The sequence below is a fragment of the Hypanus sabinus genome, chromosome 5, assembly GCF_030144855.1.
Source record: "Hypanus sabinus isolate sHypSab1 chromosome 5, sHypSab1.hap1, whole genome shotgun sequence".
Lineage (NCBI taxonomy): Eukaryota > Metazoa > Chordata > Chondrichthyes > Myliobatiformes > Dasyatidae > Hypanus > Hypanus sabinus.
This window is the reverse complement of record NC_082710.1, coordinates 6,609,181-6,633,004: the sequence shown is the minus strand read 5'-3', so window position 1 is coordinate 6,633,004 and position 23,824 is coordinate 6,609,181. Positions and strand designations below refer to the sequence as shown.

The 23,824-nt window shown below is 42.5% G+C and overlaps 1 protein-coding gene across 1 annotated transcript in view; it reads left to right on the top strand.

Moving 5' to 3' along the window:
- The window catches only part of adgrv1 (adhesion G protein-coupled receptor V1), a 539,532-nt gene that overhangs the window by 40,433 nt on the left and 475,275 nt on the right, over nucleotides 1–23,824 (top strand). Inside the window, exons 6-8 of the mRNA XM_059969328.1 lie at nucleotides 6,779–6,892; nucleotides 17,874–18,439; nucleotides 23,204–23,474. Of these exons, the coding sequence (XP_059825311.1) occupies nucleotides 6,779–6,892; nucleotides 17,874–18,439; nucleotides 23,204–23,474 (951 nt within the window). The remainder of the gene's footprint in view (nucleotides 1–6,778; nucleotides 6,893–17,873; nucleotides 18,440–23,203; nucleotides 23,475–23,824) is intronic.

The window sequence follows — 23,824 nt, the reverse complement described above, 5'->3', positions numbered from 1 at the left end:
TTGCCCCAAAATTTTGACTGTTAATTTATTTCCATAGCTGCCGCCTGACCTGCTGAGTTCTTCCAGCATTTTGTGTTGTTGCTGTGGATTTCTGGTATCTGCTGAATCTCTTGTGTTTAGAATTCCGAGCAACTATTCATTTTTACTTATTCTCTTATATGGTACAAATATCTTTCTACAGAAATCACAAGTAAATCTTCACAGGAAAGAGATCAGTTAGATTGAAAGAGTACAGAGAAAATTTACGAAGATCATGCCAGGACTTGAGGACCCAAACCAAGTTATAGGGAGAAGTTGAATAGGTTATGACTTTATTCCCTTGAGCATAGGAGAATAAGCAGATATTTGATAAAACTATACAGATAATGAGGGATATTGATAGGATAAACGCAAGCAGACTTCTACCACTGAGGTTGGGCAAGACTAAAACCAGAGATCATAGATTGAGGTGAAAGGTGAAATGTTTAAGGGGAGCCTGAGGGGAAACCACTTCACAAAGTTTGGATAAGGACATGGATGGGAGGGGTATGGAGGACAATGGTCCCAGTGCTGGTTGATGGGAGGAGGCAGAATAATGGTTCAGCATGACTAGATGGGCCAAAAGGCCTGTTTCTCTGCTTTAGTGCTGTATTACTGTATGACTCTATCACTGGCAATACCTATATTTACATTCAATTCAAAGTGTTAGCATTTCAGAGTCAGCCACTTTGCTGGGTTCTTGCATCTGTTCCTGAGGATGACTGAATTTTTTCCTGATCTTCTGATCAATAGTGTTTCCATATCAGTAGAGCAGGCCTTCTGAATCAGAATCGGGTTTATCTTCAATGTTCAAAGTGCAAAGTAAACATTATCAAAGTACAAATATATCTCCATATTCAACACAGATTAATTTTCTTGTGGGCATATTCAAAGAGTCTATAGGATAATAACCATTACAGACACATCTACAAGAAACACTGTCGCAGGAAAGCAGCATCCATCGTCAGAGACCCCCAACAACCAGGTCATGCTCTCTTCTCACTGCTGTCATCAGGAGGAAGGTACAGGAGCCTCAGGACTCACACCTCCACATTCAGGAGCATCTATTACCAATCATCCATCAGGCTCTTGACCAAAACAGGTAACTTCATTTGCCCCATCATTGAAATGTTCGCACAGCCTATGGACTCACTTTCAAGGACTCTTCATTTTATGTTCTCGATATTTAATGCTTATTCCTCAACTTCCTAACCAGAAGACCACAATCTGTGTGGATTGGTGATAACATATCCTCCTCACTGACAATCAACATTGGCGCACCTCAGCAACGTGTACTTAGCCCACTGCTCTACTCTCTAAATACACATGACTGTGTGACTAGGCCTAGCTCAAGTACCATCTATAAATTTGCTGACAATACAACTATTGTTGGTAGAATCTCAGGTGGTGACGAGAGGGTGTACAGGAGTGAGATATGCCAACTAGTGGAGTGGTGCCACAGCAACAACCTGGCACTCAACGTCAGTAAGATGAAACAGCTGAGTGTGGACTTCAGGAAGGGTAAGACGAAGGAACACACACCAATCCCCATAGAGGGATCAGAAGTGGAGAGAGTGAGCAGCTTCAAGTTCCTGGGTGTCAAGATCTCTGAGGATCTAACCTGGTCCCAACGTATCGATGCAGTTATAAAGAAGGCAAGACAGCAGCTATACTTCATCAGGAGTTTGAAGAGATTTGGTATGTCAACAAATACACTTAAAAACTTATATAGATGTACCGTGGAGAGCATTCTGACAAGCTGCATCACTGTCTGGTATGGAGGGGCTACTGCACAGGATGGAAAGAAGCTGCAGAGGATTGTAAATCTAGTCAGCTCCATCTCAAGTACTGGACTACAAAGTACCCAGGACATCTTCAGGGAGCGGTGTCTCAGAAAGACAGCGTCCATTATTAAGGACGTCCAACATCCAGGGCATGCCCTTTTCTCACTGTTACCATCAGATAGGAGGTACAGAAGCCGGAAGACACACACTCAGCGATTCAGAAACAGCTTCTTCCCCTCTGCCATCTGATTCTTAAATGGGCGTTGAACCTTTGGACATTACCTCACTATTTATTGAATATAGAGTATTTCTGATTTTTGCACATTTTTTAATCTATTGTAGCCCCCTGGCACGCCTTAGGCTAGCTCAGCTCACTTCTGTCTAGGGGGAGCAGCCTTCAGCCCCGCCAAACTGGATAATCAGCTTGTGTGGATGCTGTGTGATGTCCCAACACGCCAAATAACAGACAGTACACCATATGAGATTAAATGATTATACTTTATAGAACTTAATGGAACTATGTACTTAATAGAAGATTCAATATAAAATGAAAAGTAAAAGGCGCCAAAATTATCAAAGCTCAATCACTTTGTGCACAACCATTTGAGCTCAATTAACGAAGTCTTCTTGCCACCATTCGATCCCCTCAGATCTCCTCGATTTGTAGCTCAGAACCACCTGAAGTGATCAACCAAGCACCCCTGGCACTTCGTCTTCGTCTCCTCATTGAAAACCCTGGCCTCGGACCCCCGCTTGGGGTCCATTCCGTCGCCCAGCTTACAGCATCGCGTCCTCTCTCTCTCTCACCCCCTCACGCCGACTCTCCAACAGCCCACCAACAACAGCTTACAGACCCAGTTGGTTAACAAATGAATCCCAATTGGTTAACAAATGAATACAATTTTTGTTATCAGTAATTTTAAACCCAAACAAGCTGCGAGAGAAAGCACTTATCGTAACAAAGAAGCATTCCTACTTTTAACAAAACAAAGAAGCCATTTTGATTAACATACGCAGTAACAAAAAAGAAGAAGAAACCCCCTTATAACCGGGGATCTGCTTGCCAACTCCTCTCTCAACCTCTCACTCATGCCCCCACTGCAACTCAAAGCCCCCCCATCCCGTGACCTGGGCCCCGCTGTAACCCTGGCTGCCCACAGCTAGCCCTCCCCACTACACCTGATTCAGTGGGAGAAGGGCCAACGGTCTCTTCCACAATCAAGGGGAAGTTAGCAAAAGGCAGCGTGTACCACACATCCAGCACTTCATCCTTCGAATCCGTATTTGTCCTCATTTCTACGGTCTGTAGCTGCTGTTTGATTTTGTCCAAACTGAAACACTTGGCCTGGACTGCTCCCGCAGCCTCTTCAGCCTCCTGCAATCGAGTCTCCTCTGACTCCTCCAACTCTCGCCACAGTCTCAGCAGTTCTGACTCACGCTTCATGTTCATCTCCATTTGGGGCGCAGTTACTCCACCAGCTTCTTGCACCCTGACCTGAAAAGCAGCAGTTAAAGATTTGCCAGCCTCCAGTTCAGTGTTCACAGAACTTATCTCCACCTTTTTCTTCCTAATGACCTCTTCCAGGTCAACTTGCAGGTTTTCCACTTCATTTGGACTGTCGATGCTCATCTGCAAGTTCCCTTCCAGCTTCTGCTTCCCTCTTCCAATTGCTTCATCTCCGCAAACTCCCCTCTCCAGGCTCTTGGTTTGCCGTTACTCTTAGCCAGACAACTTCCTTTGTCTTCCCTAATTTGTAAGTCTTCCGACTGGTTCTGGATCACTTTCCTCAGTCTCTCCGTCGTCACTTCAAACTTGATCCTGTAGAGACAGTCCCTCACGAGCTGCGACCTTTGCCAGACCGGACATGTGTCCAGAGAAAGCTTTAACTCTTTAGTTCTTAGCCGTTCCTGCAACAGTCTCGCTTCAGATTTTTCCGAGGCAGATCCAAATACCAAGAGATCATCCACATACACCAAAACTCCAAACGCCTCCACATCCCCCATGGTCTTCCACATGCCCCGAGGGAAGTTTGCAAAGGCTCCAGATATGCCCTGTGGCACCTTTTCGGACCAGAAGAATCCTAGGGGACCTATAACGGCCGTCTTCTCCTTGTCGGCCCACTCATCGGGATTTGGCAACATCCACTCCTCAGATCTAGCACCTTAAACCACTTCGCACCACTCAGACAGGCCACTCTTCGGCCCTCAGGGCCGTATTCTGGTCACTGACAGTGTGCTTCTTCAGCGCAATATAATCCACACACACGCTGCCTACATCTCCCACGGCTGTAGGGGCCAGTCACTGCAACCTCTCTCTCACCGAGGTGACTTCAGCAGTCAACTCCCCTCCCTCGTGGTATTTCACAGTATCCACTAAGAGGGTCTCACCCTCAGATACCTCTCCCAGGCCGTACTACCACTGGCTCTTGTCTAAATTCGGTACCGGTCCTCACAAGCAGCTTGAAACTCTGGGTGCATCGACAATGCCTCCAAACAGCTCTCACCCACCTCCTCTGGGCAGGCCCCCAGGTGCCTTCTCACCAGCAGGGTGTTGGTCCCCTCCAGAATTGAAACGCTGCCCATCTCAACAGTGTCCGGACACGTCAGCATTAACGATTCACGAACCTCAGGCACCCTCACATTGGCCTCTAAGAACTCCATTTTCACTGACCAATAATCATCGTCTGGCTAATCACCGGCACTGGTACCCCACATCTCCAGGGCCCTCAATGTCGTCAAAGGTAAATGCTTCCAATAACGGTTGTAAAACAAACTATACAGCAATTTATCCGGCGCCCCGGTGTCGAGGATGGCTTTAACTTGGCTTCCATCCATCCGTAACGACACCCGAGTGCGTAGTCCCTCTAAGCCTTCAGGAATAGGGTCTGTTCCTTTCGGGAGTTCCTTGGTACATTGCTGGGAACGTGCTCCCCCAGAGACCCCAAGCTGTTCCCTCACTGGGCCTCCTCTAAGTTTCCTGACACCTCTCGGATCAGCTGAACAACTGAGGGAGGAGCAGATCCCCTTGACAGATCCCCCTGGCACTGCAAACAATTTATCTGCCCCCCTTGCCAAAGAAGATACCCTGAAGACTTTCCACCAATCTCTTGCCACAGATGAGGTAAGCCCCCCAGCTGCAGCATTTGACTTCCAGTCGAACCAAACGCATTTTCCCCTGCTTTCCCATAACTGGCAGCTGTCACTTCGAGGTAATTGGACCAGACAGTTCTAACAACGTCACCCGCCCGCCTATTCAAACTTCCAACCAATCCCTGTTGCTTTCCCTCAGCCAAGTACTGCCACTCACCCAACAACTGAGAGGCCCCCTCTGCCCACGCCTCCGCCCCTTTAGGGCTGGACATTATTCCAACAACCAGGCGGAGCCTGCCATAGCTTAAACATCCCGACCTGTCATTCCTCGCTCTCCTAACAGTGTGGACAGCCCATGGTCCTACCACCATTTTGTCAGTGCTAGCCTGAACTTGAACAATGACCTCCGGGCTACCAACAGCCACCCCACCCAACACGCATGCAGTGATAACCAGCAATCGCACACCAGCAGAGGCACTCCAACTTATCGTCCCTGCAGCCTGCATAATTTAAGGAGGGCGATCACACAGAATTCCACAGAATTTCAATCCCAGACGAGCCCCCACAATGTAGCCCCCTGGCACGCCTTATGCTCACTCAGCTCGCTTCTGTCTAGGGGGAGCAGCCTTTGGCTTTGCCAAACTTGATAATCAGCTTGTGTGGATGCTGTGTGATGTCCCAACATGCCAAATAACAGACAGCACACCATATGCGATTAAATGAGTTCATTTATAGATCTTACTGGAACTATGTACTTAATAGAGATACAATATAAAAGGAAAAGCAAAAGGCGCCAAACTTATCAAAGTCCAAACCACTTCGTGCTCAACCATTGGAGCTCAATTAATGAAGTCTTCTTGCCACCATTCTATCCCCTCAGATCTCCTCACTCGTAGCTCAGGACCACCCAAAGTGATCAACCAAGCACCCCTGGCACGTCTGTCTTCATCTCCTCATTGAAAACCCTGGCCTCGGACCCCTGCTTGGGGTCCATTCTGTCGCCCAGCTTACAGTATCGCGTCCTCTCTCTCTAACCCCCTCGCGCCGACTCTCCAACAGCCCGCCAACAATAGCTTACAGACCCAGAAGAGAGAATAACATTAATACCAATTGGTTAACAAATGAATACAATTTTCGTTATCAGTAATTTTAACCCAAACAAGCTACGAGAGAAAGCACTTATCGTAACAAAGAAGCATTCCTACTTTTAACAAAACAAATAAGCCATTTTGATTAACATACGCAGTAACAAAAAAAGAAGAAACTCCCTTACACCAATAAGAAACCCCCTTACACTATTCAAAATATGTATGCTGTAATTAATTTACTTATTTACTTATTATTATTTTAATTTCATTATTTATTTACTTCTATATTATGTATTGCATTGAACTGCTGCTGCTAAGTTAACAAATTTCATGTCAGATGCCGGTGATAATAAACCTGATTCTGATTATTTATTTTTTATTATTATTTTTCTTTTTTCACAGGTTGTTGTTTATATCTTGGTGTATGTGTAGATTTTTGTAAATTCTATTGTATTTGTTCACTTTCCTTTAACTGCTTACAAGAAAATGAATCTTTAAAAAAATAGTATATACTAACATACACATACTTCAAAAATAAATTTTTCTTTGAACTTTGACTCCTTGTCCAAGGTTCCAAACATTCTTTTCATTTGTGTCGGAGATTTATGTTAACTTTTGTGCATTGTATTCAGGCTGCCTATATTGGTGAGATCTGATATGACACCTGCATTCAGTCCACAGTTGTCTGCTAGATGTTAACAGATCCGTACTGAGTTGTGATGTTGTCATATTGAAATATATCTTTGCAATCTAAGGAGTATATTAGTTATGATTGTTTTATTTTGAATCTGTTGGCAGGTTACAGCAGGTCCAAATTCTGCTGAGGAAGACATCAGCCCAGCAAAGGGAACAATTATTCTTCCTCCTGGGAGAGCAGTGATTGACTATAACCTCACTATTCTAGATGATCAGGTGAGTGACAAGGAGTGAGCGTTCTTCACTGAGTGAAGTGATTCCCTATGTGTATCACATTATTTATTTATTTACTTATTGAGATACTTATTGGAATAGGCCCTTCCAGCCATTTTAGCCGTGCCGTCCAGCAACCCCAGGGTTACACCAGCCTAATTACAGGACAATTAACAATGATCAGTTAACCTACTGACTGGTACGTCTTTGGACCGTGGGAGGAATCTGGAGTACCTGGAGGAAAACCGTGCTTTCCATGGGGAGGACTTACAGACTCCTTACAGATGAAATTGGAATTGACCTCCGAACTCCGACACTCAGAGCTGTAATAGTGTCATCTGACTGCTACACTAACATGGCACCCACACACTGTGGCTACTGTTGTGACCAGCGTGGTTAGAGGACTGAGAAAGTTAGAGTTTTTCTCAGCTGATTAACCATGCTGGTCAAAACAGTAGCCACATTCTCAAAGCAGTTGACTCAGGCTCCAAAACGTTTTGCAAAGCTCCTCATTCTCACTGGAAAACGCACTCAACCAATCAAAATGAAACGGTGGCGTAGTGGTTAGCATGACACTGTTTCTGCTTGGGGCATCAGAGTTTGGGGTTCAATCCTGGCATCCTCTTTAGGTTTCCTCTGGGTGCTCCAATTTCCTTCCACAAACCAAAGATGCACCATTTGTTAAGCTAATTGGTCATTGTAAATTGTCCTGTGATTAGGCCAGAGTTAAATCAGGGGATTGCTGGTGGCTCAGCTTAAATTTTTTGTAATGGTTTATTACATGCTGTATCTCTAAATAAATAAAAATAACAACAATAAATACGTGCAGTGAAATAAATAAAAAATATAAACAAAAATACTTGAAACAAAGGGGAATAATTCAGTTAAAAGATTAGCACACATCATTAATGCATAAGAAATCACTAAAAAAATCTATGGAGAATAACTGACCTTCTCACTGTGGCATTACTTGAGCAGTGCAGTCTGTCGTACAGGGTGATGCTGCTGATTACTTTGTGTAATAGCAAAGATCAGGACATTTAGTCTATTATTGTAGATACAGTGGATTCCGGTTAATTGGGCTATTGGTTAATTAGTACAACTGCTTGTTTAAAAATTAATCGAGAAAATAACTGGTATTCCCTTTGACTATTTGGGGCACTATGTTGATTAACTGGGACAGGAGGTTGTTGCTAAACATTCTAACTAGCGTCAGACATAGCGCTTTTGTGGCAATTAGACACTACACCATGTTCAGAGTGAACAGTTTTGAAGTAGCTTCGGTTTCACGAGTCTGTATTCAAAAAGCGGTGATTGTTGTCACTGAAAGTTGGTGAGAATAAGCAGTAAGACAATTCAAGCATTCAGGTTTGGGCATGTTGGAAACGGTCAGGAGTGAAAAATGAAACAATTTCGCTACTTCATCAAGTTAGGAACTACTAAGAACTTAATGGTATCAACAATCATCTTGAATGTTATAATGAAAATGAAGATTTGGAGGATGCAATCGTTGATAGCATTGTATGAAAGCAGCCCATTATCTACATACGCTAGATGTTTGCACTGACTGTGTTCATTTACAATCAATCAAAACACATCAGCATACACTGGATGAATTCCTCTGTCAATAAGTATTAGGAACTAATACCCAATTTTATAGTAGAGTAGTGTTCTCATTTGTTCTGTGTTTCATTTAAGTATACAATTTGTTACTCAGTTAAATGGTGGTTGTGTTTTTTATACCTTCACAATGATTTCCATGAAACTTTGGCTAATTGGGGCAACTTAGTTAGATCAAAATGCAGTGGTTGCGATGTGTCCCAATTAACTGGAATTCATTGTATAATGATTACAATCATGTGTGAGAACACTGAAGGACCAACAGAATGAGATGTAAGAATGAATGAATGGGATGTATACCAGAACATCAGCGTCTGATGTGGCTGTGCACATGGAAATGTTTGAACCTTTATGCCATAGTACATGGAATGCCACCCTTTTCCTGACAATATTCGTTCCTTACCTCCTTGTCTTAGACAAGGTTGGTGGATCAACAGATTTGCAATGATTGCTTAACTGTTTGCAAAATGGAGCCACGTTGAGTCAATGCTTTGGGATTGATTGCAGTCAGCTGGGAGGATTTGATTGCATTTTGCCTGACCTGACACTTCCAGTTGATTTTTGTGTCTTCTGATGACTGCTGCATCTAGTGTTTTTGCAAAATTTTCATGAGAAATTGGGACAGGTGTACATGCAATGGGAAATAGTTGACTGTTGTGCTGAGGTGGTTCCTGTTTTGCTTATATGGCGTTTAGGATTGACCGCATGTGCTGCTAACTTGATCAAGGTGTCCAGGCAACTGAGAAAAACTGTTAGAACCCAATGCCCCCGGAGCAATAGTCTGCTGCTCTAATTCTAACAGAGTTTCTTCAGTGGCTACAAGCTCAGTTTATTTATATATTTAGAGATACAGTGCTGAACCGGCCCCTCTGGCCCCTTGAGCCATGTCACCTGCAACCTACCGATTTAACTAACTTAATCTCTGGACAATTTACACTGAGCATTTAACCTACTAACTGGTACATCCTCAGACAGTGGGAAGTAATCAGAGCACCTAAAGGAAACACATGCATTCCATCTGAAAATGTATAAACTCCTTACAGAGGACGGGGGGATAGAACTCCGAACTCAACGTACAGAGCTGTAATAGAGTCGTGCTGACCGCTATGCTACTGTAGCTGAAAACTGTATATGCAATTTCTCCATCACAAATCTTGGCTAGTGTTTACTGTTGGGAAAATCATGGTTCTTTGCTTGACCAAAAACTACACAGTAATTTTGTAAAATAGTTACAAAGTCTCTCTTCCTTAGAATATTGTGGGCAGTTTTGGGTTTCTTATCTAAGAAAAGATCTGATGACATTGGAGAGGAAGTTCATGAGAATAGTTCCAGGAATGAAAGGTTTAATGTATGAGGTGTGTTTGATGGCTCTGGGTCTGTAATCACTACAGTTTAGAAGAATAAAGGAGGATCTCGTTGAAACTTATCAAATATTGAAAGGTCTGAATGGAATGAAAGTGGAGAGGATGTTTCCTATAGTGGGTGAGTCTAAGATCAGAGTGCACAGCCTCAGAATAGAGGGATGTCCATTTAAAACAGAGATAAGAAGGAATTTCTAAAGCGAGAGGGAGCTGATTCTGTGGAATTCATTGCTGTAGATGACTGGAGGCCAAGTCATTGGGTATATTTGAAGTGGAGGTTGGTAGGTTCTTAATTCGTCAGGGTGTCAAAGTTTATGGGGAGAAGTTAGGAGAATAATGTTGAGAGTGAAAAAAAATCAGCTCTGATGGAATGGCAGAACAGACTTGATGGGCTGGATGGCCGAATTCTACTCCTGTGTCTCATGGTCTTATACCAACGCCTAGTAATTCTAAAGGTGGCATGGTAGCATAGCGGTTAGTGCGATGCTTTACAGTGCCACCAATTTCCAATCAGGTTTCAATTCCCACTGCAGTTTGTAAGGAGTTTGTACATTCTCCCTGTGACTGCGTGGGTTTCCTCTGGGTGCTCCAGTTTCCTCCCACATTCCAAACATTTCTCTGTACATTTCGATCTATATGTGACAAATAAAGCTCATCTTGAGATCATAAGAAATCCTAGTGCACGATTATGTGTGCTGGAACAATGTAGATATGGGGTATCGGTGAAAACTTCGGCTGTTTACTTCCTCGTCAAATTTCCTTAGTTACGTGAGATTGGGTATTGCCCGTTCTCATCTGAAATCAGGCTACCAGGCCTCGACAGATCATGGTCCACCTTTCAGTTCGTTTTGTGGCTGTGATGATAAGATGGGATGCTGATGGCGAGAGGTGGGAGAGTTGAGGTTTACCAGACAATTGATTTTGAGTCCGGAGAAATATAGGTTGAGATTGCTGCTCGGAATGGGGTGTAATTGGAATCCTGAAGCCTTGGGGAATAGGGGAATTGGATTGGGGTTGATAGTGATGTGTTTGGCTCAGATAGCTGAGAAATGGATTTTGAGCTAGCAGGTTACCTAGAAGGAACAGGAGTGGAAACAGTGTCTTTATCCATTCACCCACCCATCTATTCATCTACCCACCCATCCATCCATCTACACACCCATCTGTCCACACACCTTCCCGTCCACTCACCCACCTATCTGTCAGTCCTTCCATCCACCCATCTGCCCACTGGTCCATCCGTCCGTCTGCACACCCGTCTGTCCATCCATCCACATCCATCCCAGAGTAAGCCCTACTTCAAGCTGCATCGCCCAGCTTCCCCGATTTAACCCTAAGCTAATCACGTGACAATTTAGAATGATAAATTAGCCTACCGACCAGTACGTCTTCCTACTGTGGAAGGAAACCGGAGCACTCGGAGGAAGTACCTGTATTGCATGGGGAGGACATACAGAGACTTCTTACAAAGGACACCGGAACTAAACTCCAAACTCTCTCGGCCCGAGCTGTAATAGTGTAGTGTGAACCGCTATGCTACCTTGGCACCCATTAGATGAGATCAGGACTGGAGGCAAAGGCAGGTAATATCAGAACCAGCAGTAAGGTGAACTGCAGGTGGTTTGGGTGCAAGATACCGGAGACTAGGAGGTAATTCTCAGTAAGAACTTGATAAGGACCTGTGATAAAGGTTCAAAGATGTAGGTAAGCAATTCACATGAGTGAATGTCGTCAGGCTTTTGTACCTCCTCACTGTTGGTAGCAATGTGAAGAGGGCATATCCTAGGTAGTGGAGTTCCTTGATAACTTCCTGGTGCACCACCTTTTGAAGAAGCCCTTGATGGTGGGGAAGCTAATGCCCATGATGGAGCTGGCTGTTTACCACCTTATGCAGCTCTGTGCTCAAGGTGAATGACTTTTGTGATTGTTAAATGAAAGGCTTGCCAAGGAATTGTGTTCCAAGTTCCAGTGCTGACCTCCAGTATGTGTGTTAAATGGGGAATGGAGTCACCAATATTTGGCATTTATAAACATATTCCATTGGATTGAAAAGGCGGTTCGTGACAGAAAATACATGATCAAATTTTCCAAATGATGTGAAATGATGCAGAACTGCACTGGGAGCACTGGGAGCAGCTTTCGGCTCCTTACCTAAGAAAAGGTGTGCTGACATTGGAGCGGGTCCAGCGGAGGTTCATGAGAATGATCCCAGAAATGAAGGGGTTAATGTGTAAGGTGTGTTTGGTGGACCTCGCTGGAGTTGAGAAGAATGGTGGGGGATCTCATTGAAACCTATCAAATATAGAAAGGCCTAGATAGAGTGGATGTGGAGAGGATATTTCCTGTAGTGGAGGAGTCTACAGAGCATAGCCACTGAATAGAAGGATGTCCATTTAGAACAGAGGTGCAGAGGAATGTCTGTAGCTAGATGGTGGTGAATCTGTGGGATTCATTGACACAGGCACCTGTGGGGGCCAAGTGATTGAGTACATTTGAAACAGAGGTCGATTACTTCTTGTTTAGCCAGTGCATCAAAGGTTATGGGGAGAAAGTAGGAGAATGAGGTTGAGAGGAATACAAATCAGCCATAATGGAATGGCAGAGCAGAATCAATGGGCTGAATGGCCTAATTCTGCTCCTATGTCTTATGGTCTTAAGTGGTTGTTTCTGTGTTTACTCTTTGGGGGTGGTTTAGCAGGGGGGTGGTTGGGAATTCCATTTCCAACTTGCATAAAGCTGAAACGAAAGATGATTTTGCAACTGAATTTCCAAGCACTAGTGTGCTTCCATTAAAACATTGATTTTTCTGGCAAATATTTTCGGCATTTGCTGGAGAATCTATCAAAGGCCCCCCATTGTTCGGGAGTCTATGTGATATGCAAGCCAGGGCAGTGTGATATAGAGAGTAAGCTGTTGCCCATGAAGTAGGCTCCCCCCCTCAAAGGAAAGACAGAGACTGATACAGTTTGGCACTGGTGGCACCACAAGAGTTGCTAGTCAGCATTAAGCTCAATGTAGGGCTGCCCAGCTCTGGATATTTCAGTAGGTTGCAGTCGATACATTTAATGTTAGAGAAATGTATACAATATACATCCTGAAATTCTTCTTCTTTGCAAAAATCCACAAAAATAGAGGAGTGCCCCAGAGAATGAATGACAGTTAAAATGTTAGAACCCCAAAACTCCCCCAACTCCCCCACGTACAAGCAGCAGCAAGACAATGACCCCCCACTCCACCAGCAAAAATGCATCAGCGCCCTCCACCGAGCACTCAAACATGCAGCAAGGCATCAATAAAGACACAGACTTGCAGTACCCTCCCCCAAAAAAAAACCATGTGTTCACCTGATAATTCGACATACCACAGGCTCTCTCTTTCCCTAATAAGGGACAAAGAGGTGTCCCCATTTCACAGTGAGAGGGGAGACATAACAAATAACTCGCTGATTTATGATATTAAAAGTCTGTTGTGTCGGTTTTCCCAAGCTCTGCGCCCAGAGAGTCGGCAACCAAAAGCCGCAGCTCTCCACACACACAATCCCCGGCAGCAAACCCACTGCTCCTGATGTTCTGTGTTCTCCCACGATGCTTCAGTCAGGGGCACCAGCCTAGAATCAGCACGTCCCCAGAGCCACGAAAATCTGGTACCCTGAAGGCGCGCTTGCCTTCCAGGCCACGTCCTTGGGATACAAAAAGCGGCCGGTCGTGAGGCCCTGAGGGCAGGTCCATTCCCTCAAAGGACTGAAGAAAGAGTGTAATTCCAGGTCAGGGTCTTCAAAAGAACCCCCCACACCCTGAAAAAATGAAAAAAAGAAATATCAAAGATCGAAATAAAGCTGCTTCTGAAGATGCAAGCAAAGGAGTCGCTGTTTAGCGCCATCTTAACTTTGCCTCACCTTGGGGTTTCATCCTGAAGCCTTCCTTCTGAGTAGGTACTGCAGCAAAGGAATGGGGATTCCTCACAGAGGATGCCAGGATTGAACTTTGAACTGTGACGACCCAAGCTGTCATAGCATTATACTAACCACTACACTGCCACGGCTCTACTAGGTTAACTCAAACTACTTCTCTTAAAATAAAAGACACAGGAAGTCAGTTAACTGCTTTGTGCACTTGAGCAACTCTCCTTTTTTATCTTCATGAAAAATATTTAACACATTGCTAAACGTCACAATGGGGAAGAAATATGATCTCAGTGAGCTTAACTGTGGAACGATTGTTGGTGCCAGATGGGGTGGTTCGGGTATCTTAGAAACTGCTCATCTTCTGGGACCTTCACACACAACAGTCTCTAGTGTGAAAAACAGAAATCATCCAGTGAGTGGCAGTTCTGTTGGTGAGAACACCTTATTAATGAGAAAGGTCAGAAGCGAATGGCCAGACTGGTTCAAGCTGATGAGAAGGTGACAGTAACTCAAATATCCACACGTTACAACAGTGGAGTGCAAAAAAAGCATCTCTGATACAGGAGGTACCTAATAAAGTGGCCATTGAGTGTAGGTTTGCTGTCTGGTGGGTTTAACCTGATTCTAATCCGAGTTGTAATCCATTCTATTCTAATTGATTATTAATGTTGCTCCTCACATTTCTGTGTGGCGGTTGACCACTCTTTTACAGGGGTTGTAGGCTTTCTCACTGATGATTTTGTGTTAACAATAGAGCTAGGATAAATCTGTAAATAAATTAGGGTCTGTTTTCATAGAGGTGTGAGAAAACTAGGCTCTACCTTTCAATGCCAAATGAATCTATGTCCTATCACACACCATACTTGTACATTGCAGTAGGTTTCCTATCATTGCATTTCAATTAAACTTCTCAGTTTTCAGCTCAGCTTTCTAGTTTCATGATAAACTGTAGCTAACTGTTGCAATAAAGATGGGAATATGCTTGTAGCAGGGAGCAGTATCTTCAGCATTAATATCTGATTTAATCTCATCTTAATGTAAATAAATATCTGGAATGTGTAGTCCAAAGAAAAAATCTTACTTTGGTCCAAGTTGTATAAGTTTATCATTACTATAAATTACAATAAAAACATAAAAGAAAATGTGTAGTGCAAAAGAGAGCAAAATATTGAGGTATTGTTCATGGGCTTTTGGACCATTTTGAAATGTGATAGCAGAAGGGAGCAATCATTTCCACTAACTTACCAACATTAGAACCTTTCTTGAATGTTCCTGTAACTTACACCAAATGACAGGTCAATATTACGCAGTTTCAACTGCATTTGATTGACTTCTTTTGAATTTTAATTTAGTGTAGACAAGCACTTTGCTAGGACCAACTAGGGAATGTCTTACACAGTGAGATGTAGGGGACTGATGAGTGCAGTAGAATAGAGGGATCTGGGAATACAGGTCCATAATTCATTTAAGATGGTGGCACAGGTAGACTGGGTTGTACAGAAAGCTTTTGGTACATTGGCCTTTATAAATCAAAATACTGAGGACGGCTGATCTGTTGAAGTTGTATAGGGGACATGAATGAGGACTAATTTGGAGAATAGTGTGCAGTTCTGGTCACCTACCTACAGGACAGATGTAAATAAGTTTGAAAGAGTACAGAGAAATTTTACAGGAATGTCTCTGTGATTGGAGGACCCGAACTATAAGGAAAGATGAATAGGTTAGCACTTTATTCCTTGAAACGTAGAAGATTGAGGGGAGATTTGATAGCGGTATCACAAAGTTATGAAGGGTATTGATAGGGTACATGCAAGCAGGCTTTTTCCACTGAGGTTGGGAAGGACTACAGCTAGAGGTTTTGAGTTAAAGATGAAATGTTTAAGGGGAACACAAGGGGAAACTCCTTCACTCAGAGGGCGTTGAGAGTGTGGAAGGAGTTGCTAGTGCCAGTGCTGCATGTGGGTTCAATTTCAATGTTTAAGAGAAGTTTGGATTGATACTTGGATGGGAAGAGTATGGAAGGTTATGATCCAGGTGCAGGTCGATGGAAACGGCCAGTTTAAATGGTCTGATATGGACTAGGTAGGGTGAAGGGCCTGTTTAAGTGTGCTGTATTTTTATGACTCTATGATTCCGTGAAAGAGAATTAATATATTTTAGCTAGGATATGCTGTCAGTCAGGGGTTTGTACAAATTCCCTGGGCCATGTGTGTTTCCTGTGGGTGTTTCAGTTTCCTCCCACAATCAATGTATGAATTAGTGTGAGCGAATTGTGGATTGGAAGCTTGGTAACACTTGCTGCTGCTTCTAGCAAATTCTTGGACTGTTTTCACGACTGATTTCACTGTCTGTTTTAGTGTTTCGATTGACGTGATAAATAAAATGTAGCGGTTAGTGTAATGCTATTATAGCGCCAGTGACCCAGGTTCAGTTTCTGCCGCTGGATGTAAGGAGTTTGTACGTCCTCTCCGTGATTGCGTGGGTTTCCTCCCATATTCCGAAGATGTACGGGTTAGCAAGGTTGGTCACATGGGTGCAATTGGGCAGAGTGAGCTTGTTAGATAAGAGGAGCATATTATGGTGCTTATTTCTGAATAAATTTTTAGAAATGACCTTTGTTTAAAACTGAGCAATCAGAGGAACACCAGCTGAGTTTTACCAGCATTCATCTGCTGTTACCTGAAACTGTTGCTTCACAACAGTTTCAAGTCTTGATGAAGTCTTTCATCATTTTCCCCAGCTGCAGATTTTCTTAAATGGAAGGCACGTATTGATTGTTAATGCCACAGAATCAAAATGAGATTTAATATCACTGGCACATGTCATGAAATTTGTTGTTTTGCAGCAGCAGTACATTACAATACATAAAAATATACAAATTACAACCAGAAATATATATATGATTTTAAAAAATGTGGTTATGGGTTATGGGCTGAGTACAGGTCGGTGGGACGAGGTGAGAGTTAGCATTCGGCATGGACTAGAAGGGCCGAGATGGCCTGTTTCCGTGCTGTAATTTTATGTTATATATACTGTGGCTATAAAAAGTATTCATCCCCCTTAGAGTTTTCATGTTTTATTGTTTTACAACATTGAATCACAGTGGATTTAATTTGGCTTTTTTTGATACTGATCAACAGAAAAAGACTCTTCCATATCAAAGTGAAAACAGATCTCTACAAAGTGATCTAAGTTAATTACAAATATAAAACACAAAATAACACACCAAATCATCACTGATGCAGCCAGTTGGTTTTAGAAGTCACATAATTAGTTAAATAGAGATCACCTGTGTGCAGTCACGGTGTTTCAGTTGATTGTAGTAAAAATACACCTGTGTCTGGATGTCCAACTGCTGGTGAGTCAGTATCCTGGCAAAAACCACACCATGAAGAGAAAAGAACACTCCCAAGCAACTGCAAAAAGGTTATTGAAAAGCACAAGGCAGGAGATGGATATAAGAAAATTTCCCAGTCACTGAATCTCCCATGGGAGTACAGTTAAGTCAGTCGTCAAGAAATGAAAAGAATATGCCACAGCTGTAAATCTGCTGAGCAGAGAAGGCCATCTTCAAAGACTGAGTGACTGCAGGATGGGGAGTAGTGAGGGAGGCTACTGAGAAACCTGGGACAGTTCTGGAGGAATTAAAAGCTTCGGTAGCTGGGATGGGAGAGACCCTACAACAACTGTTGCCCGGGTGCTTCACCAGTCGCAGCTTTATAGGAGAGTGGCAAAGAGAGAGCCACTGTTGGGGAAAAAAAGTTGGCTGAATTTACAACCTTCTGCAGCTTTTTAAAATCCTGTACCATGGCATTTCTGTACCAGATGGTGAGGCAACTAGTTAGAATGCTCTCCATAGTACATCTGTAGAAACATGTGTGTCTTTGGTGACATACTAAGTCTCCTCAAAGTCCGAACGAAATATAGCCGCTGTCATATGCTGGGCCCAGAATAGATCTTCAGAGTTGTTGACACTTCTGCCACTGGTGGTTTTGGAGGGTGCTATTTATTAACTGGATCTATGATGATATTCACAAGATAATTCAGCTATTAATTTACCTGTCCTATATCCAAGCCTATTGCTTTCTTTTTCTTCCAGATTCCTGAAAATGAAGAAGTTTTCACTGTCCAGTTGACGAGTGTTGAGGGAGGAGCTGAAATTAACTCTACACAAAGTAGTTTTCAACTCGTAATCAACAAAAATGATTGTCCACTCCGATTAGCACAAGCAGTGTACACAGTGCCCGAGACTGTTGGTGTGATTAGCATACCGGTCATTCGAGGGAGGGACCAGGATGGAAAATTAATTGGTTCTGATGATGTTCTGATCTCTGTTAATTACCAGATAGTGGCTGGAAATGGTTCTACCAATGCACTGTTACACTCTGATTTTATTGATCTCCAGCCAAACAGGACCATTGTTTTCCCTCCATATGTTTATGAAATCAATCTGAACTTTCAGATTATTAATGATTCTGTCCCTGAAATTGCTGAGTCCTTCCAGATTGTTTTACTTGAAGCTACAATAAAAGGAGATGCAGTGTTGCTTAGTCCGAGTAAAGTTCAAGTTACTATTGAGCCAAATGACAAACCCCACGGAGTTCTGTCAATTAACAGCAGTCTGTTAGCACAGAAAGTTGTAATTGATGAAGATACATCAACAAGGTAGGATGCATCTCTTTTCATTTCTTATTACTGTGCACAGTTTGTTTACAGTAGGGTGTTTAATTATTAATCAAGATACAGTAACTGTAATTACTAACTTTTTTCTATAAATGGCACATTTTACCATTAATAAGTTACTCAAGAGAATCCGCAAATGCTGGAAATCCAGAGTGACCCACACAAAATGCTGGATGAACTCAGCAGGTCAGGCAGCATCCATGGAGAGGAATAAACAGTCGACGTTTTGCACTGAGACCCTTCTGCTTGTTATATATTTCTGAATCAACATCAGTGAATATGACTCTTCCGCAGTCTGAAACATCGTCTGGTTATTCCTCTCCACTGATGCTGCCTGACCTGCTGAGTTCTTCCAACATTTTACTCTCGCACCATCATTTCGTTTTCTCTCTGATATAATTGAAGGTATTACAGTCGGCCCTTCTTATCTGCGGGGGATTGGTTCCGGGACCCCCCACGGATACCAAAATTTGCGGATGCTCAAGTCCCTTATTCAACCTGTCTCAATGCGGTGGAACTTAGGACCCAGCGGAACCCCAGACCTTCTTTAACCTGTCTCAGTCCATTGGACATTAGGACCCAGCAGTAGAGATCTGAATCCACAGTGTTTCTGTTCATGAAAATAATCATGAACACGATTGAAAATAAAGTGGAAATAATAAAGTGATCGGAAAGAGGTGAAACGCCGTCGGTCATTGGAAAAGCCTTAGGCTCTGTCGGTCAATGATCGGAACAATTTTAAAGGATAAAGTGAGAAAGGCTCTGCCCCGATGAAAGCAACGCAGTGGTTTAATTTTGATCCTCCACATCAACCTGGCACGGTGGAGAGTGTGCTTGAAAGTGGTCTATCACTAGATCGAACTCGTGATCTTCCCGAGCCCGGCGCTGAAACATACGTTCTTAACATACGTTATATGCATAGAAATGTAAAATATATACTAAGACAAACGTTTCACTAACTGACGCTAAATAATACCGGATGTACCTGTTCCGACTACTTAGTAAGAGAACTCCCAATTTTTTTCGATACCAATCCATGATAACGCACGCGCATCTTTCTGTATACTTTAAATCATCTCTAGATTACTTGTAATACCTAATACAATGTAAGTGCTATGTAAAATGGTTGTTATACTGCATTGTTTAGGGATAAATGGCAAGAAAAAAAAAGTCTGCAAATGCTCGAACAACAAGTGCTGGAAGAGCAGTTCCGGGTTTTCGCGAGTCACGGTTGGTTGAATTTGCGGATAAGGAGGGCTGACTGTATATCAATATTATATCAATCACTGTGCACGTAATGTGCAACTGCTACTTCTATAGCCCATCATCCCTACAGGGGCTTAGGGCACTAACAGCAGCTCGCGAGAGCCCTCTGCGCTGGGTCCTTTAGGTGAAGATCCTCCCTCTCCCAGGGATGAGGTCTTTGGAGCCTCTGTTGGCATTTCTATAGCTCTGGGTTTTTATGAGATAAGATTGTTAGCCCCATGCCCAAACCACCCCCTTTCACAGCCGGGTTTGGAACTGTCCATGGTGGAGTTTATTAGTGTACTTTGAGCGAGCAGAAATATTGTTTATGAAGTGGGCCTCCATTTGGTTTTAGAAGGTAGAAATGGAGATGTGGAAGGGAGATCGTTCATTGATTCTGTTATGTTGTGTTTACCGAGAAAGCCGCAAGAAAATGAAACTCGGTTGTACATGATGACGTGTGTGTACTTTGATAATAAATATACTTTGAACTTTGAGGGAGGGGAGGCAGAATCAGGTGACAGATGCATGAGTTACCATTTGTGGAACTGACAGGTGAAAATTAGCTGTTTCTGGAGAATCAGTGGGTAGATTTAGATAGAAAAAGCTGAATCAGAATCCAAATCAGTTTATTATCATTGATAAATGTCATGAAATTTGTTGTTTTGTACAAAAACATATACTGTGCTATCAATTATAAGAAATATACACTGTATAAAAAAGATAAGTCGTGCAAAAGGAAAGCAAAAACAGTGAGGTGGTGTTCATGGGTTCACTGTCCATTCAGAAATCTGATGCTGAAAAGTTGAGTGTGTGTCTTCAGGCTCCTGTACCTCCTTCTTGATGGTAGCAATGAGAGAGGGCTAGTCCTGTGTGATAGGGATCCTTAACGACAAATGAATCAGTCAGAATTCTTCCTTTTTGATGGTGTCGTGGATGCTGGGCAGGCGAGGCTGCCCATGATGGAGGGGGCTGAGCTTTCAACCCTCTGCAGTAACCTCTCCATACCAGTCGATAATGCAGCCAGTCCTGTTGAAGGAGATCTCTGGAATGGCGTTCTTCCTGGCAGCAACACTGGGCAGAAGAAAACATTCCCAAATTAGCTGTAGCGTAATCTACCATCACCCCAGCAGTACATTGAAGTGGAGAAAGGGAAAGATATTAAGGAGCATGTGATTACTGTGCCACACAGTAACTTGCAGTACGGTAGACCTAAGCACACTGGAATCTTCTGTTTGCCTCTCACTTAAGACTGAGGAACTTAATGGCAACGCGATTAACATTTTTATAACTCAGATCATTGAAATGCTTTATTTGTGGAAGAGCTCATATGTTACGTGATTGCCATTTACTCATTACACACTTAGCAAGAGTATGGTGCATCTTGGAAATTCATTGCCACGGACGGCTGCAAAGGCCAAGTCATTGTATATTTAAGGTGGAGGTTGACATTTTCCTGATTAATAAGCGTTTCAGTTTCAAAATCAAATTTAATATCTCTGGCATATGTCATGAAATTTGTTGTTATACAGCAGCAGTACATTGCATTAGTTAATCAAAACTGAATTACAGTAAGAAATATTGTAACGTTCTCCTTCGCGTGTAAGTGATAACGTCGAATTTAACGTCGAGATAAACCACAGTCAATGAAACCAGATCGCAGTAAGATTAACCATTTACTGTTCACTCTTCACATTAACATATGGTGAAAACTGTTGATAAAACAATACAAGATTGATACAGTATTTGTTCCTTCCTTAATATCACATTTCAAGTGTAAATACTTGCAAAGGTGACTATAACTACATTACACTAAGGTGCAGTATACAGGGAGAGTTTACCTGCTCCATTGACTACTTTATATACACTTCCATGCAAACTATCCGCGACTCTTTAACTAACGAAAGCATAAACATTATCTACCGTCGTTACTTCTAACAGGATCGGCATTAACATCTTAGTTCAATATATCGATTATCTATTAACTTACAGCATTGCTCTCACTGTGATTTCTCATGCCTGCAAACAACTTCTGCTCAGGTGAGCCTCGTGGAAAGCCCCCACCCTCGCGCTAATTTCAAACCGGTGTTTTCCCACAAGACGCGGCGAAACCGGATGTGACGTCATCGCATGCCGATATATTTTACATGCAATGAATATACTTTAAACACTCCTAATTCTAACTAGAAAATACTATTGAATGAATTACTAAGCGAAAATATTATAAACTAAATAACTGTTGTAAAGACAACACAAATATATACACAGTATATTAAAAAGTTAAATTAAATTAATAGTGCAAAGAAGTAGTGAGATAGTGTTCATGGGTTTATTGTCCATTCACAAGTCTGACGGCAGAGGGGAAGAAGCTGTTCCTGAATTGTTGAGTGTGTGCCTTGTGTAGAAGGCAGGAGAATGGCATTGAGTGGGAAAATTAATCAGCCATGCTGGAATGGTGGAGCAGACTCGATGGCCTGAATGGCCTAATTTTGCTGCTATGTCTTATGGTAAAAAGACAGTAAGCTTCATTCTATGGGACAAAAATGATATTTGGTGCAGAAAGCTGTAATAATTGAATTTAGGAAACAGTTATTAAAAAGGATATTAAAAGTGAAGGGTTGAAATGGCAGTTCAAAGTATGATTTACTATCAAAGTACTTGTATGTTACATTTGCTGCCGTGATTCATTTTCTTGCAGGTATTTACAGGAAAATATGGAAAGACAAGGTGCAATAGAAGACAAACTTTGTAAATAAAAAAAAATGCTCGGAGCATAAAATATTAAGAATCATTGAAAGTGAATCTGTAGGTTGTGGAAGTCAGTTCAGTGTTGACGTGAGTGAAGTTATCCACACTGATTCAGGAGCAAGAGGGTTGAAGGGTAATGACTGTTCTTGAACCTGGTGGTATAGGACCTAAGGCTCATGTACCTCCTGCCCAATGGTAGTAGCGAGAAGAGAGCATGGCTCACAGGTCCTCAGCTTCTTCCTCCTGTAGTCAATAGTCAGCTCTTTGGTTTTGCTGACGTTGAATGAGGGGTTGTGGTTGTTCACCACTCCACCAGATTTTCAATCTCCCTTCTATCCAGTCATTTTTCACCACCTTTGATTCGGCCAACAAAAATGGTATTGTCAGCAAACTGAAATATGGCATTTGAGCTGTACTTAGTCACACCATGACAGGTGTACCACATGTTCTCTTTTCTTTATTTTCACAATTTGTCTTCTTTTGCATGTTGGTTGTGTGTCAGTCTTTACCTATTTACGTGTAGTTTTTTGTAAATTCTGTTGTATTTTCCCTTGTAAATGCCTTCAAGAAAATACAATTCTAGGTAGCATGTGGTAACAGGTAAGTACTTTGATAATAAATTCACTTTGAACTTTGTTAAAACGCTCATAAGTAGTGACTAAGGGAAAAAATTGAAATTTTGACAAATTTCAGATGCTGATACAATCGAGTGCTCATTAAATCAAATAATGCCCTTGTATATTCTGGCTACAGATTTGATGGAATTACAATTGTAAGGAATGGAGGGACACATGGTAATGTCTCAGTAAACTGGATTATTTCACGGAGTATCGGTGACTCTTCAGCAGTCACTGAAGACCTCAAGCCATCATCAGGCACTCTGGAACTTGTCGAAGGGCAAATGCTGGCTGTTGTGCCCCTCACCATTGTTAATGATGATATTCCCGAGGAAGCAGAGGCTTATCTTTTCCAGCTGTTAAACAGCACAATAAAAGGAGGAGCAGAGCTGGATGAGCCCATGCAAGTAAGTTTATTAAAACTCTCTGAACCATCAACCAGCGTGGTTAACTTCATTCACCTTAACTCTGAAATAATTCCACAATCTACAGACTCATTTTCAGGGACTGTACAACTCATATTCTCAGTACTATGTCTGCTCTTCTGCCCCTCTGCCCCTCATTTTTCTTCTTTTGCACTGATTTTTTGTGTGTAGTTTTTCTTTGATTTGATTGTATAATTTTGTTCTACTTTGAACGCCTGCAAGAAAACTAATCTCAGGGCAGTATATGGAGAGATAGAGGAAATTTGTTAACAAATTTGCTTTGAATTTTGAAAGCCTTAGGATGAAACAATAAAGCAGAAACTGCTGGGAAC